This window comes from Bactrocera dorsalis, chromosome 2, assembly GCF_023373825.1.
Source record: "Bactrocera dorsalis isolate Fly_Bdor chromosome 2, ASM2337382v1, whole genome shotgun sequence".
NCBI lineage: Eukaryota > Metazoa > Arthropoda > Insecta > Diptera > Tephritidae > Bactrocera > Bactrocera dorsalis.
The window spans coordinates 26,536,649-26,555,015 of NC_064304.1; the positions used below are offsets into that span (position 1 = coordinate 26,536,649).

The 18,367-nt window shown below is 33.3% G+C and overlaps 1 protein-coding gene across 1 annotated transcript in view; it reads left to right on the forward strand.

The window, feature by feature from the left end:
* The window catches only part of LOC105233910 (cytochrome P450 4c3), a 66,768-nt gene extending 48,851 nt beyond the window's left edge, over positions 1-17,917 (forward strand). Inside the window, exons 4-9 of the mRNA XM_011216085.4 lie at positions 10,549-10,664; positions 11,249-11,365; positions 11,614-11,773; positions 11,905-11,974; positions 16,426-16,988; positions 17,055-17,917. Of these exons, the coding sequence (XP_011214387.1) occupies positions 10,549-10,664; positions 11,249-11,365; positions 11,614-11,773; positions 11,905-11,974; positions 16,426-16,988; positions 17,055-17,395 (1,367 nt within the window). The 3' untranslated portion in view covers positions 17,396-17,917. The remainder of the gene's footprint in view (positions 1-10,548; positions 10,665-11,248; positions 11,366-11,613; positions 11,774-11,904; positions 11,975-16,425; positions 16,989-17,054) is intronic.
* The last annotated feature ends 450 nt before the right edge of the window (positions 17,918-18,367 follow it).

The window sequence follows — 18,367 nt, forward strand, 5'->3', positions numbered from 1 at the left end:
GGTTCACTAACTTTGCTGCATGTCCCAATAAAAATACTGATAAATTTAACAAATAGAAAATATTACCTAATACGAGATGATGTTTGAAAAGATCTTATCTTATTTGATACTTAAGATGTAATATTTACTATAGATAAGTATTTGTTTTTGTTATTATTGACAAATCAGAAATGAAAAAACATCCGTTCAAAACTTATACTGTAAATTGTTTTTTTCTTTATTGATTAAATTTTCTTTTTATTTTACAACAAAACCCCCTAGGCAAACATTGAACCAACTCAGCCCCATTCAGTTATTTTGCACTATATGCATGTGTATGCATACATAGTATATGTATGTACATTGTGACCAAAAAAGTACCCGCTAATTGTAAATAAAACGAAAAATATTTAATTATTTTTTAATATTTATTTTGTCGCTTTCAAAGTAATCCCCAATTTATGTAATACACTTACTTGTATTCTAACAATTTTTCCAGTTCTCGAAACACTTTTCATAAGCAGTTTTTGGGATGGCGGTCAGCTCCTTCGAATTTTGTTTCATCTCTTCGATCGATTGAAGACGGTAATAGTAATAAAGAACATGTAGAAAAATTATTTTCTTTTGGAATACCATTTACCCCGGGGGTTTAATTAAAATTTTCGGTTGCTTATTTGTCTCAATGTGTATGTGAGTTTATAAAAGTTCACAGCAGTTATTTTCTCTTAACTAGCGTTTGGCATAAATATATAAAATTAACTAAGTAACTTCAATGAATTACACATAAATACAATACATATTTACTCAATGAATGCTTTGGCTTACTGATTAGTCATCAATGAATTTCTCTACATACACACTTACATATGCATATATGAATATATTTGTAATTTTTGTAAGCTCCTCAGTTGGTGTGCCGATTTGTGCATTTGTCTATCTGTTTCCATCGACTCGTTTAAGTGGCGCTTGTGTTTAACCATTTGCGGCATTTTACTACATCATTAACGTATACTTATACAGAAAACGTGACGTGTAGCACACACTTTGCACCAAAAGTGAGCGAAACAATGATCAAAACAAAAAGAAGAATTCGAAACATGAACTTAATTTATTTTAATTTATTGTGTTTTTATTTCACTTTTAATATGACAAAACCATAACGGTAAAAAATATGAATACGTTAGGCCAGTTTTTGATTGGCTTATAGTGTCGTAAAATTGGGCTATTTTGACGGCCAAATATGGCTAATTTGACTGGTTTTGGTTGATGGCTTATATTATATAGATTTGATTCAACTGTACAAATAAATAATTTATGAATAAGATATTTGCATATATGTACCATATACATATGTATGTATTATACATATAATAGATTTAGATGGCAAATTTTTAATAGTTTGGTGGGAAATTTTAATTAAAATTAATAGTTTTGTAGAAATATGATATCCGAAATAAATATATGTAATATATACAAATTTTTGAGGCCCTATGTTTCACCTAGGATATATACAAATTGATAAAATATATATTTTTGCAAGATTTAAAAAAAAATGAAAAAAATGGCTTAAGGTAGCAAGTGAAAACTATTTAATTTCATGTCCAATTCGCTGTATTGTCGGACCGTTTGGGTAAATCATTTTTTCGAAACTAGTTCGGGCGGCAATGGTACTCGAAGACTTTCGTACGTATCCACTTCAGCTTCTAACTGTAGCTAGCACAGCCACATTATCCGGTAAACTATTAACGATTTGTATGCCAATATTGAATTTGTCACGAAGTTTGCAACAACCACAAGAAAAAGTCAGAGATTCTACAAAATAGCGGTTTTTAAAATATTGATCAGAAATTTTACAAACGTTCTTTGCTCAGCTAAGCCCTGATATCGTATCACTATAGCATATAGCTGCCATATAAACTGAACAATCGGAATCAAGTACTGGCATGGAAAACTTATCCATTTGACAAGATATCTTCAAGAAATTGTGAATGTATTATAGTCTAAGGCAATAACGAAGTTTTCTACAAAAAAATTTTTTAGATCGGATAACTATAGTGCATTGCTATGAATTACCTTGGAGGCACCATGTTTTATACAATTGCCCACATATTAACTTTTTATACACCCAAACATATGTTTAATAAATCTTAAAAAAAGAAATTCGACTCTTTTTTCTTTACTTTCAAAATAAATTTTCAAAAATAATCCTTAGTTTGAGCTCTAGACTAGTCAAACTGATCAAAATTTGTGTTTTAGTTATTCGAGAATCGATATCGACCATATTTTATGTGGTTCTTTGACTTCACAAGTTGAATTTTTTAAGTCAAAACAAGATCTTTCCGCAAAATCTTCCCAAAATGGATGTTGTGCCCATTGGCGGCTGAACTCATACGGTCTTTTTTTGACTGTCTGCTCCTCAACAGCAATAGCATCTACGTCTTGTACGGTATCTTTGGCGATGGGCATAAGCCCTTAGAGTAAAAAAAGAAAATATTTTTTTGGTAATAAAAATAAAAAAGTTGCTTCTTTGGGACTAATACCGAATAAGAATGTAAAAACCCATTTAAAGATATATGAATGTGAAGCGTCACTTTTCTTTTTTAAAGAAAAAAAATGTCAAAATGTTCACGCTTGATGCTAAAAGGTTTGCTAGCATTTTGGGAAATACCATCCAAAAACAAAACTATATTTAAATAAGCATAATTAATAGCTCATCAAAACAAAACAAACAAAATTTGTCTTTCTATTTATTTTTTTCTTAAGGCACTTTGCGTGACTTTTTCTGATTCAAATGTCTCCATTTAAAATTCTTTTCTAAGCAGCATCTAAGTATATATTTCTTAAACGCAACTTGTAATCAATCAAAATGCTAGCGCAGGAACCACTCAAGGTTAATGTGCTCTCCGATTGCGAATACTAGACGAAGAACTTGTTCGTGCAGCATTAAAAAATATTTTGGTTTTGCGTTGATAATAAAAAATAATCAATTTCAAGGCTGAAATTACAATGAATATATACAGGCGTATCTACTAAGCACATAAAAGTATATATTGATACAATGGAGAATAGTTCTTACCACTTCATATATGAAGAGATAAAATTATTTTGCAATTAAGATTATTGATTTGATGGTAAATATGTACGTAGTGGTATTAAAGACATTGGCATTCAAACAGAACACATGCATGCGCTACGAGTAAAATCTGTGAGTGTTAAAAAAACATAAAATATTACTCTGCGTTGGCGCTTGCGTACTTGTGCCGTGTTTTAAGAACTTTTAATACCAACGGAGAAAACTTGTCTTTCACGAAACTCGCCACGTTTTTCAGATTTTCCACCTGCAAATTACTGCTCTTGAACGTCAACATTTATCTTGGCGCGATTGTTGGCAATGACACGGCAAGAATTTTTCGGGAGTAGCTTTGTGCGGCTGCTGCCGTTGACTTCAAGGTCGTCAAGAACTCGTGGCGCACACATAATGCAAAATTCAATTGCTGGTGGAAAAGTGTGCTTACTGTAGCTCTTAAGCTTATAAGTAAAGTTCTTTACTATATTCTAATAACACATATATGTATATATGAATATATAATATATTTTCAAACGGAATCTACTAATCACTTTGAAAGCACACTTTTCAAGGATTGACAATCAAAAGATTTTATCACCTTTTAATTATATGCTTATGCTAGTTTTTTTATTTTTTCTAATTTTCTTGACAATTAAATTTATTTTGCAATTGAGTTTCTTTGCTAGAATTGAAGTTTCTGCAGCAGTTATGCATTTGTCGGCAGTTCTTTTTCCATTAAATACAATTTCATTGTTTACTTTGTTGCTGCGACTTTAATAACAATGCGAAATAATTACAGAAATATACACAAACACATATATATCTAAGTGTATTGTAGTTTTAATTTAGTACTGACTGTGACTTTGAGTTTTGCCTAGTTTTGCCAAATGATATGATTAGATGATACTAGCAATCTCTAAAAACTTTGATGGCTCCTCTTTCAGATATAGAAAAAAGCATAAAACACCGATTAGTTACTATATATAAGCGTATGATAGAAGATTAAGCATCAGGTGTAAGAAAAAACACTCCGATAGTCTCATAAACTTATTTTATTTGATAGCAAATGCTCGCATCATTAATTCATTCTAAGATTTTTTGACTATAAAGGTAAATTTTTCGCTAGAATAAGCCAGTATCCACCTTTTCTATTGTATTGTATTGCAAAATCGGCTGAATTGAAAGTATTAGGTAACGAGCTCTGATGCTATGCTTACAAACGTATATACGTATTTTAATAAATTAATCAAGGTGGTATTAAATATGTAGATATAAAAGTTTGTAAAACTCTGTGACAAATATATGCTCACATGAGCAAACAAATGACAAATATTTGTTGTTTGTTTTTGGCACTTGCACGGCCTCTGTTGAGAAATGTGAGTTCGTTGTAAAAGTCTTTTGTTCTCAATAAACAATATTTTCTTTAATAAACAATAAAACATGACAGTGAACAGTGTGTAATTTGCATACATTATAGCATGACACTAAATCAATTAATCATTTATAACTCAGAAAAGAACTTTGACAGAACTTGGAAATTTACTATTAATTTCACAAAGATCTTTTTCTGAACACAGAAATTAACAGTAAATTTTTTATAAAATATTGGAATAAAAACACAAACGTCTATTTAGGGTTATATGTAGATTATATTATCATGAACTTATCGTATTAAAATCTAAGATTTGACTTATTTATTTGACGAATAATCCCGCTATAGACGTTTGTCTGTACTGATGTCCAGAACTCTTAGGTATAGATCAAAAGACTTTAGCAAACCGATAAAACGGCTGGATGCCAGCCACAAATTTAGTGCGGCGGTTGATCAATTCCAGCCAATTTTTGCTTCTGTGAAACTATGACAACCAAGATGCTTCAACCTTGGTCTGGCGAAAACTGGATAGTGGAGTAGAAAGTATGTAGATGTTTACTATTCATCATCTTCTTTGCAACTTTAACAAATTTTATCCTCAAAAATCTCTAGCCTCTCCGCATGAGTGTAAATGGAACAGGGTTCAGTTAAGACACCAGCACTTCGGAGAAGTACATCCGCGGCTACGTTGATGACTGCCACTTCTGCTTGTAGAACACAACAGTGCTCTGGCAGTCTGAAACAAGAGTTGATTGAGAGCTCCTGACTGAAAAACTTCTCGCTGCGAGTAGGTTTCACGGCCCAGTGGTCCAAGTTCTCAGAGATGTAGTCGAAATGAGAGATGATTCCGGAATACCCCTAACTGTGAAAAAAGAATACAAATACTTAACTGATTACTTTATGCATTTAAGAGTTGCCACTGGTTCACATTTCCACATATGTATGTTGACATAGACTTATATCAGGTATTTGAACAAAAGATTTTTGGATGGACTCCCGAAGGATCTTTTTTGGCTATTAATTTTAAAAAAATTTTCTCTCCTTTTAATTTTGGAAGAAGCGAATATTACCTCCATTTCCTCGTGAACTGTTCAGTGGGTTGATGGCCTGGCACTACCTCATTTGATTTTTCTTTGAATTCGTTTGCACGTTATTTATTCAATAATTTTATACTCAGTATTATATAATAATAACATTAATATATGCATATTCATCATACAATTCAAACGTCCGCGCACAATAGAAGCAAAACAATGTCATTCAAACAATGTGAAAAACATGAATGTATGTACATGTATGCAAGTAAATAAAAAAAGAGATTTTGTTTACATGCCCGTATAAAATATGCAAATTACAACAAATCGACGATGGAAGACATCATCACACTTTCCAACAATTTTTGGCAAAGACGCCCGCAGTTTGCATGATTTTCGCTTTTGCCTGCATTCGTACGCATCTAACTAAGGTGTGTAGTGTAAGCGGAAATATAGTAGAAATAATGAAAACAAAAATATTAAACAATTAAGTTTGAGTTATAAAACAAGTGGAAGTAATCAACGACGCGAATTTAGCGCATCTAATGACGGACAAGCGATTATGCACCCACGCTAAAATTCATTTTTTCCTACATATGTATGTATGTACATAACTTTTATAATATATGAGTATTAATATATTTGTGTGTAGATATGTATGTACGTACATATATTTAGTATATACATATATTGCTCTTCATGCGTACTGACTGACTGAACTTCAATTAGTCACAAGATTTCTATCATTTTCATTAGAAAAGCGGCGTAAATTTGACGAACGCATTTTTTACGAAACAAATGGCTGAAGAAATTACAAACATAATGATGGCGATAATAACTTAATCAGCTTAAAATTTATGATAATAGCAACACTTTTTTATATTGCCATATTTGTGTATAAATTTTCAGATTTTTACGGTTGCTGAGCTACTAACTTAATTGAAATTTCTGATTTATAACAACAACATGTCGAAAAATATAAAGATTATTCAAAAGATGATTTTTTTAAATATTATATAATAAAATTGTATAAATATTTTGATATTTTTATTTAATTTAATATTTAAATATTTTAATTATAATTATATATTTTAGTTATTTCATTATTATTATTATTAAAAAAATAAAATTGACTTAAAAATAATAAACCTTTTTCTAATTTCACATCTGCCGAAAATTCGAGACGAAAGTCAGTGCAAGCTGCCATAAAATAATTTAAGTTATTCATTAATTTATATAAAAATGTAATTTTTTACAAAAGACACAATTTTATGTGCGTGTTTATATAAACATCAGTATATTTACATATACATATATTTATGTACTACATTGTATTTATAAATGTTTACAAAGCACAAATACATAAATAATATTTACAATAATGATAAAATTAAATTAAAAAAAAACTCCATAATAGCCTTCATAATGAAAACAGAAAAGATATTCAGAGATTATATCATTGTTTTGGATAATAGTCCATGCCGTGAAGACATCTTTCCAATCAAAAGAATTTTCCAAGCAAGAAATTTATTTGAATTGTTCAGTTTGTGTGGCAGCTATATGCAAGTCAAAGCAATCCGATCTGAACAACATGATCGCTCATTATAGCGTTGCCGAAGGAGAAACCCTATGATAAATTTTGTTAAGAAATCCCGTTAAATAAAAAAGTTTTCCGCACATATACAAGTCTTTTTCATAGGGACGCTATAAAAAGTAGACCGACAAAGACAGCAAACGACGTCATATTTTTCCGCTCTTTTGACATTTCTATTCAGTAAGGCTTGTCTTTTTATCATGGAAAGATAGACGATCCAACAACGAGCCGAAATTATAAAAATTTACTATCGAAATTCGGGGTCAGTGGCCTCAACCTTAAGAGCGCTAAATCCAATTTATGGTGGACAAATTTGATAATCTTCAGCGATGAGGCTCATTTCTGACTGAATGGCTTCACCGATAAACAAAATAAGCGTTATTGATCAAGCTGCAATCCACACGTATTTCATGAGGCACCATTATATACCGAAAAAATTACGGTTTGGAGCGGTTTATGGACCGGCGGCGTCATTGGGCTGTACTTCTTTCGTGACCATCAAGACCGGCAAGTTACTATGAATGGGAATCGCTACTCGTTTAACCGAATATTTTTGACCCGAATTGGATCATATGAACTTGAACAATATATAGTACCAACAGGACAGCGCCACAAGCTACACAGGGAACGTCATAATCGATTTATGGAAAACCAAGTTTGGTTAACGTGTTATCTCAGGAAATGGGCTAGTCAATTGGCTGCCTCGGTCGTGCCACGCCGTTAGACTGATATAGACGATTCCGACAAATATGTGTATTCTTTAAGAGAAAAATACGTGCAGGACTAACAACTGTACTCGTGACACCGGCCATTTATATATAAATTTTATAGCGTTTCCGACATTATATACGCCGTGTAACAAAAATCGTGGCAAACACCTGTTCACGGTATAAAAAATTGGTGCATTGCTGACTGAGCTCGACATATTTTGTAACGGTAATAATTACAACAATAATGCTCGCGTTAAAAGCAAACAACTTTGCCTCTAATTCAATTGCAAATGCGGCCGGGTGACATTGGTCGAATGGACTGCCCACTTTGTTGCCATTCACAACTCTGGCTGACAATTGATTGCGTTGATGACAATGAAAGTTAATAAAAATCACATACATATACATACATAAACATATATGCGTGAAGTGTGAATGCAAGAAGATCGCATAATGAAATTGTTGATAATAAATATAATGATGAACATACGTACGACCTTTTATTTATATTTGTTTATGTGTGGAGAGTGGGCGCAATTTACGGTTTCAAATTTTTCACCTACACATACACATGTACATACATATACAGATATATAAAATGCATATACATATGTATGTATGTTATTTCTTAAATAACCGCACAGCAAGAAGCTGTTTTTCGTGACATCCAAATAACTGTAAATGTCGTGAAGGTGAGTTTTCTGTAATTGCGATGTTTTTTTTAGTAGATAGATGTTGTGAAAAGCTGCAAATTACACATGACACTCGTATACATATATGTATATGAAACTCGTATGTACAGTTGTAACCGAATTTGGTACCACTGACCGAGTTATTAACCATGACGCGGCAAATGTACTTTGACACAATCACACAAATGATTTGGGGAAATCATGATTACATACATACATACCTATGTAAATATATGCTCTTACTTATACTTACATATACAGTTATATAAACTTATATATGGCTATAAATAGATTTGTCATGCGCGCATGCGCAACAATCTGTTGAGGCTCGCAGATTCATACATATGTACGTACTCATACAAATGAACTTGTCACCTTAAACAAATAGAAATCACAAAAACCGTTATTATCAGTAACAAATTATTTAATACAACTCAATGTGAAAACAAACGTGCGTATGTATGTATGTGTGTTCATAGACTTAATTAAATTGGCTGTTAATAAGTCACTGATTCATTGTAACTGCTCAAGTGAGCATCAAAGTTACACCCTTGGCGATTGTCAACACAGCCTACGCGTGTTAACGGCAGCACATCCGCCAACTGGTTTACAGTAGCTCTGTAAATATTTATATTTGTGGATCACATATGCAAATGAACGATTCCGATTGATGCCATTAAAAATATTGATAGATGCTGTATAAAACAGTTAAGCTGTAACTAATTATTTTGACTAGACTTTTGTTTATTTATATAGTATGGTGAAAGTATAGGCTTATTAGGTAATCAGCAGTTTATATTGAGTAATCAGCTGTTTATATGTCAAGAGAATTCTGTCAAGTCTCTGGTAGAGCCCAGCAGACCGAAAAGAGAGAAAATCATACAGTATTTTTTGAAGGACGTACACAAGTAATGTAAATATCTTAACCTAGAATTTAAATCGCATAAACCTGCTTCAATTCTAACGCAGATTGGGAGCTCTAGGTTTTCAATTCAAGCCTCTTGGACCATCCACCCCAACTCAGTTCACTTTTTAGGCATTATTTGCTGGAAAATTTTAAAACAATACTGTTAAATGGAATATAGTAGTATTATTACCAGCTGTTCTCACTTTTCCATAGTATTTTAAGAAATCATCTACCTACAATGCTAAAATAGCAAGACTATTAACACTATATTTATAATTGTATGCCAACGATGGAAATTCTGCTTATTGGTTAAAATTAATCCCTTAGAGTTGCAATTATTGCAATTTATTTTATTTATTAGCCTTTTTATATATTGTGGAGCTTTTATTTTCGAACAATTAACAATCAAATGAATGCGATAATAGTTGAGTTGAGTTGAGTTGAGTTGAGTTGAGTTGAGTTGAGTTGAATTGAGTTGAGTTGAGTTGATGGGTTGAGATGGGTTGAGTTGAGTTGAATTGCGTTGAGTTGAGTTGAGTTGAGTTGAGTTGAGTTGAGTTGAGTTGAGTTGAGTTGAGTTGAGTTGAGTTGAGTTGAGTTGAATTGAGTTGAGTTGAGTTGTGTTGAGTTGAGTTGAGTTGAGTTAAGTTTAATTGAGTTGAGTTGAGTTGAGTTGATAGTTTATGTTTATATGATTTTATTTCTTTGACTTACTACAGGCTATATAATTAACAATTCAATACTCCGGAAACTTTATTACCATCTCTTCAGTAGAATTATATTATCCAATATGTAGCAGACTTGGCGATTGTAATATTTAAGATATTTATACATCGACTTTTTACGTTTCTGTCTGAAGATAATAAAAAATATGATCAAATAAGAAGACAAAAAGCTTCTGGAAAGACTTGAAAAAAGTATAAATACTAGCTTTTAAGATTAAGGGTCATGATACTACGGTACTTAGGATACAAATTTCAAGGTTTTAAAGAATCCGATTTTTTCAAAATGCGACAGAGTTAACAATATATATTAATTAATTAATTAAATTGTTAACTTTATTTATTTTAGCTTTAGAGAATTAATTGAAATAGTTATCTATTTGTATTTCAAAAACAAAAATATTTACAAACCTATTTTTCTTGAAATCTTTGAAAAGTAAAAATTTCATATTTGTATTTATTTATTTACAGAATTATTCAATCGCTTGACGGGTACAATAAAGCTATGGGGCAACCGTATCGGTTTAAATAAAGCATGGCAGGGACCAAGCCCTTATGTGATGCTGTTCGACCCAGAAACAGTAGAGGTAAGAAAACGAAAGTAAAGAACGATGAAAATTTCAAGTGTTTACATGGTGAAAGAATTTAAAATTAACCTAAAATTGCGGACCGTCGATAACTTAGTCAAGATGCGAGTTTATTAATTAATATTAAGAGTAGAACTGAAGTTAAGTTCTATGCTGGTAATATTGAATCCTTATACTAAAAAATGTTAACTATTCTCTTAAATCTCTATTAACTATGCCAAAGTGATGTTTGCGAATTAAAAATTTAAAATATGTGTATAAAATAAATTTATTGCCATTACCTCAGCAAGGTCAAAGTGTACTTAAGATTTAATGGTTTGTTTTGGTTTGGCTAAATTTGCTCGTAAAAGTTGAGGACTAATTTGTTATCATCAAGCTAAATTTTTATTATAGTCTAACAGTGCATGCAAGTAAATGCGTTTATATAAAATTATATGCGACCTACTTACCCGCCTTGCAGCCATAGCGCACATAATAACGTGGGAACCCTTCTTCACTTTCAATTTTTAATGTATTTTGTTGCTATTGTTGTTTTTTTAATAGCGTTGCGGTAATTAAAAATTCACTACACTTTCTGATTACAGCCAATCTTGAATAGCCAAAAATTCATAGATAAAAGTCACGATTACGATTATTTGCGACCATGGCTAGGCACCGGACTGCTGACCAGCTTTGGCCGGAAATGGCATTCGAGAAGAAAGGTAAGCGATAAAATAAACAAATGAGCCGTACGTATGGCATATTTGTATTTAAATGAGCTTGAGTGTTTAGGTGCTAAAAATAAATGTTGAGTGTTGTTGTTTTCGGCTGCTCACCGTATTACGCAAACAGCTTTGCTGTCTTCACGCATCAAGTTCAAAGTCAATACAATGACAAAATAGTTTTTGTTTTTATTAAAATATACCACTTATTTACATTTGGTTTATTTTCTTTCATATTTTGCAATTAGATCTTGACACCGGCATTCCATTTCAAAATTTTGGATGATTTTATCGATGTCTTCAATGAAGAGAGCGCAGTTTTGGCACGCAAACTGGAGCGCGAAGTGGGCGCCGAGGCCTTCAACATCTTTCCTTATGTGACGCTGTGCACACTGGACATTGTGTGTGGTAGGTGCTTGCTTCATTGCTGTACTTGGTGTACAAGAGCGTTGTCACCGCTCGGCATTTGACTTTTATCTATTGTAAATAATTATTAATGTTTAAACTTTTTTTTATCGAAACATAAAATTATAATTTAGAAACGGCTATGGGCCGCAGCATTCATGCGCAAGACAACAGCGATTCGGAATATGTAAAAGCTGTTTATGGGTAAGTTTCTTTCTTTTGGTCTTGATATAAAAGCAAGTAAAAATAATTTTGTTGTGTCTGTATGAATATATAATATCTTCCAATAAAGTTAACCGGAAGGCTAAAGAAGTGTAAGAACCGATGCGAACATTTTACTAAGTGATTACTAAGGGTTCTATGTCGGCCATCATACAAGTAGTTCTTGCTTTGATTACTCGTATGTATCTTTAAAGCAAGACAGTTGATTTGGTTTGAAAGAAAAGAGGCTTGAATAATACATACAATTTTTTAAATTTAATAATTCTTACCATAAAAATGGAATATATTTGCTTGAATTCAGTTGAATGGTTTTTTAGATATTAAAGATAAAAGTTAAAGGTTTCAAGAAATTTGCATGAACCCTAAATTAAGCAACAGTTAAAAAAGCTACCTATATAAAAAGAAGTAACAATGATTTTTTCAAATGAAATATTTTTTAAAACTTTGTGAAATCGTATTGTGGTGTCATGCTAACTAGTATTTTGATATATTGAACTTTCCTTAGAGACAAAAGAGAAAAACACCACAATATTTCACATGTTGACATAATCGCGTCAGTGTAAGGTAAAGGTATAGACACACAAATATCTCTCTAATTAACGCTAAATTTTACTTAATTTGCCACTTAAGTTCAAAGTCATGGCCAATATTTAAAAATATATTTTAGATGCACGCGTTTGTAGAAATTTCACGCTTGTCACACAGAATTGGCTGTCATTCCACTTAATTTCTACTTTTTCAAAGTGCTAATTTTCGCAGCTTCAATAAATTTGCATTTAGAGAAAAATGTAATACCTAGCTAAAACCAGATTAATTAATAAGTCCATACAAAGTTTATTAAAGCACTAGAGTCTATAATTTACTGATTTATAATTAATTAATTAACACAATAAAAGTTTCTATTTTGCTTTTGGTTTTCAACTTTATAATAAGAATAAAATCATTTTAAGGCTTTCGCTTGCACCAAAGCTACGTATACGAGGGCTGCTATATATATTTCTGGCCTAATAATGAAAATAGGCATATTTATCAACGAAAATGTTTTTTTTTTTTCTTTTTTTTCGTTGGATTTGGCTCGTCTTGGAAGACCCACACGGTCGATTGCTGTTTTGTTTCGGGCTCATACGCATAGATCCATGTTTCGTCACCTGTGACGATCTTATAAACTTCTTTTGAAGCACCGCGATCGTATTTTTTCAGCATTTCTCTACACCAATCCACACGAGCCTTTTTTTAAGCGATTGTCAAATTGTGCGGGATCCAACGAGAACAAACCTTTTTACGGCCAGGTGTTCATGCAATATCGAATGTATATTGGTGGGAGAAATGCATAGGCATGCCTCTATCTGAAGGTATGTTACATGACGGTCTTGCATTATGTTACGTACGGCATCGATGTTTTCTGGCACAACGGCTGTTTTTGGACGACCTTCACGGAATTCGTCTTTGAGCGAGCGTCGGCCACGATTGAATTCGTTGTAACAGTTTTTCACAGTGCTATAGGATGGTGCTTCATAGCCCTACAAAGATTTTAGTTCATCGATGCACTCTTGTCGTGATAATCCACGTCGAAAGTTGTGAAAAATGATCGCACGAAAATGTTCACGAGTTAATTCCATTTTTTGGGCCAGATGAATTTTTTAATTCCCTATAAGTAAACCAATTCACGATTAAATGACAAAACGTTCTGAGTGATTTCATGCTAAAAAATATCAAACTTTTCAATGGAAATGCCAGATTGCACCTGGCAATACTTAGTGTTGCCTAGGCCAGAAATATATATAGCAGCCCTCGTATTTATTTCTTCCTGGATATCTCAGAAAGCTTTGATGGTTTTTAGCGTACAGGTAGTGAATTGTGGACTTGCCTTTTCTGGGTTTTTTATTATATATTGGCTTTTTAGTAACAAAATTTATTTTTCTAGTCATCATGAGGGTTTTGCACCCCTTTTCGCGCATAAAATCATCACGTGATCTCCATGAAAATTCCGCCATATTTCCAGAAGTCATTAAAATCCATCAGAGGGTGAAGCGTCTATGCCAAGATAATTTTTTCAAAATGAATTCAGTGATTTAATACGTGATAAATTTAGGAATGATATGGGATAAGTATTTTTTAATTACAGTTGTTAAAAATTTCCGACGATTGGTATGGAAAAGTCGAAGGTGGACTATATGTATATTTGTCGTCAAACCACATGATGTATGGAAGATAGACACTTTATCACGATTGAGACTGCTCTGGAGATTAAAGCTTGAAAATGGTTTTTTGTTGGTAGTAAACATTTTTTTAAATGACCATAAAACAACATATTATGAAAAGACTTTGAAAAACATACTGATAAACTTTGAGATTCTAAGAGCAGATGTGAGCAGCAAATGAGACTATATCCGCAGTCATCAGTATATATTTTCGGAATTGGGAAATTATAGTGTGAAACATAGAGAGAGCGTTCTCTTCCACTTAGATCTAAACGTGGTGAAAGAAACGCACCAAGATTGATTGCATCGTCTCATAATGACAGATCATTGCTGCTTCTTTAATAGACATTGTCAACTGGACAAAATTATAAAGGAAAAACGCATACGAGGAGTTTATTTGAGATATATCATATGTATGTTTTCGACATTTGTCTTTCTGCTTTCTTCAATGTATCCTCATTTTTCAAAACAAAATTGATTTTATAAAAGTATCTGCTATTTTTTCAACCATATGAGAGCAAATTTTACAAAATCTTAGTGTCATGAATTGGGTTCACATCCAAAATCGATGAAGTATCTAGGGCAATAAACCCAGTGTAGAGCAGTAAGTTAGGTTAGGTTAGATGGCGGATCAAAGATCGCACGTGAACTGCTATATGTAGTTCTCTTTAAAAACATGGAAAATAAGAACTCCTGGGATCAAACTAATAAATTAGCAAAAGGCTTAGTAGCCAATACAGTTCGCTGGGATGTCTGAAGGTATCCGCTCCCAAGTGTTTAAGTCTTGGCCTCCCAAACGCAGAACTGTCAAGAAAAGGAAGGAAGTGTTGAGTTATTTCCTTCCACCTCATCCCAACCTTACAGACTGGACGCCAATAGATCTATTGCGATCAATTTTGGGCCAAAAGGCTTTTGCGACAGCGCATGTACCGATGATGGTCGAGCGCTGGCCAAGCTTCCGTGAAACCAAGATATCCAGTAGTAGAACACAATGGAATTTTATTCAACCGATAGCTGTTATAAGGTGTCTTTCTCTGCTAGCTCATCTGCTTTGCAATTTCCTGCCATTCCGCTGTGGCCTGGCACCTATATTAGTCTTATCTCAAAGACCTTCGATACTATTGATTGCTCGCCGCTCTACTATCTGAGATTACCTCACTTCTCTGAAGGAGGCCGCACAATGAAGCAGTAGAACTACTGCTACCAGTTAGTATAATAGCAAGGAAATTTTTTCAGTGCTTGAAGCTAATTTTTCCTTTACTAAAGGTCACTCATTCTAGAGTTGTTTCCAAAAATTATAAATTTTCGGAAGATAAATTTTGTTGTAATTAACCGATCTCCATTGATTACCTATTATAAAGACTTTTTTATTATCAAAGTTTTGACTTTTTCTGCCATTGGATGCCCGAAAAGATTTTTTTTAAATTTAGAGTCAATGCTAATATGAATACTTTTGCTCCTCGTTTTGCTATTAAACTGTATAGGTATTTATGTATTTGTTCAAAGTCTGTACATAAAAGATAAGTAAATAATAATTGTGTGTTTAACCATTCCCAGTTAGATATGATCTTTGTACTCACATCCACACCTCGTTCAGGTCTAACAATTCAATTTAGCCAATATGAAATAGCAGAATTCTGCGAAATTCAATTTACTCTTACCCCGAAAAAAAGCACTGATATAATCAGTATGTGTGCGAATTGAAAGTGGTAATGTGCGCCACATATATACAAACAAATCTATATATTGTGCGTATGTACGTATATATGTATGTATGTATGTAATGTGAGCCAAATGAGTTGTCACTGAAGTGCACAAAAGTTTAATATCGAGAGCTGTCAACTTTGACAGTGAAACAAGCTCACATGCGTTCGATAAAATTTTTATAGGGTGGTATGTGCTCATGTGGAAAATATGCGAGATTAAGATGTCAGTTTGGCGGCAACACCAAACGAACTCAACTGACAAATGAAGTTTTCCACATTTAGTCGTGATAACGGGCATACAACAACATGCGAACATACGTGCATACAACAACACAGTTATGTAGGTGCAATAGAACATGTACACGGTAGTTGAATGTCAAAGCTTGAGGCAAAAAAAATAGCAATAAATAAAAAACTGTCGCTAAAGATAAGAAACTGAAATTATTTCAAATTTAATTTCGAATTAATGTTATTTGAATTTTTTTTGATTAACTCCAAAATTCTTCATTCTCAACATTTCTTACAGCATCGGCTCCATTGTGCAAAGTCGCCAATCGAAGTTGTGGCTACAATTCGACACGATTTTCCGTTTCTCCGAAGATTACAAACGTCACCAGAGCTACATCAATACTTTGCACGGTTTCTCCAATCGTGTAATACGCGAACGCAAAGCCGAGCTAGCAGAAAATATACTCAACAACAATATTAACACCGCACCCGATGCTTATGATGATTTGGGCAAAAAGAAACGTCTCGCCTTCTTAGATCTGCTCATCAACGCCTCGAAAGATGGCGCAGTGCTCTCCAACGAGGATATACGCGAAGAAGTCGACACATTTATGTTTGAAGGTCACGACACCACCTCCGCCGCGATTTCGTGGACGCTTTTCCTGCTCGGCTCACATCCCGAATACCAAGAACGTGTGTTTGAGGAGCTGCAATCGATCTTCGGTGACGATAAAGAGACACCAGCGACTATGCAGAATCTAATGGACATGCGTTATCTGGAGTGTTGCATCAAGGACGCGTTGCGTTTGTTCCCCAGTGTGCCCATGATGGCGCGCTCTATTGGTGAGGATGTGAAAATTGGTGAGTTTCCAGACAGCTAGTGTGTTTAAGGCATATATTTAGTCCAACAAGTTTTTTTTCTTCTAGGCAACTACCTGATACCCGCTGGCACCACTGCCATTATTGTCACCTACATGCTGCATCGCAATGCGAAGTCATTCCCCAAACCCGAACAATTCAATCCTGACAACTTTTTGCCCGAGAACTGCACCGGTCGTCATCCCTTCGCCTATATACCCTTCAGCGCCGGTCCACGTAACTGTATCGGACAGAAGTTCGCTATACTCGAGGAGAAGGCGGTGCTGTCGACGGTGCTGCGCAAATACAAAATCGAATCCGTCGATAGACGCGAAGATCTCACACTTTTGGGTGAATTGATTTTGCGGCCGAAGGATGGTTTGCGCGTGAAAATAACGAAACGCGCTTAAGCAACAAGTGTGTGGGAGAAAATAATTTTAGTTATACTTGCCGTATGCTGAGCGTAAGCATACCACTAGTTATAAGTTGGGTTATCTGAGCTTTGTATATGAATAATTTTAGCAATTAGCTTAAGCGTTGATTAATTAACTTTAAATTTTTGTATATACCTACACTTATAAGAATTCTCCAAACCAGATAGCTTTCACTTCAACATAAGTATTAATTGGTAACTCTTTTTTAACGAAATTTCTTTCTTATTTAAGCACCATATATAGATACATATAACAATTGTAGCTTGTATATCTTCCAAGCCAAATATACAAGTATTGTTGTATTACTAAGCTATGGTCGATGCTCTATCTAAACTACAATACAGTAATAAGTGTGATATTCTGATACTTCTTTTAAGATTTGTGAGAAAATATTTGTTTTAAACTCAAAAATATGTCTTTACAAAGATTTATGTATATTTATGTACCTATGTATGTAGTCTATAAGGGCAATGAAATATAGTAATTATTTTTTATATGGATTTTGTAAAACCAGTTCTATTAACGCTGCCTGGAATAATGCAAAGAGCAGTGTGATGCTTAGGTTTAAGGGACTACAAAATTTTCCAGTTTCAAAATTAATGCATATTTAATCATAACATAATTATTAATTTAGAACAAGGGAGGACTAGTCGAGGGTATATGTATGTAGATATGGCTGAAGTAAAGTTAAAAATAAAGTTTTGTATAAATGACTAATGATTTTGATCATATTCCGATGTTAATCCATACAAAACAGTAAAATTTTTCAGTTTGGCGTTTCCAAAAATTTTATTATTTAATGAATAGTTATTTTAAAAAGTAAAGCATTACAATATCGTCCAGGATATACTTAAAGCAGGTCATAATCGTGATCTTCGGTGAGCACATAATTTCACGTTTTGGGCTGGTCGATTAGCCAGGAAGATTGTGTGATATCACACCGTTAGT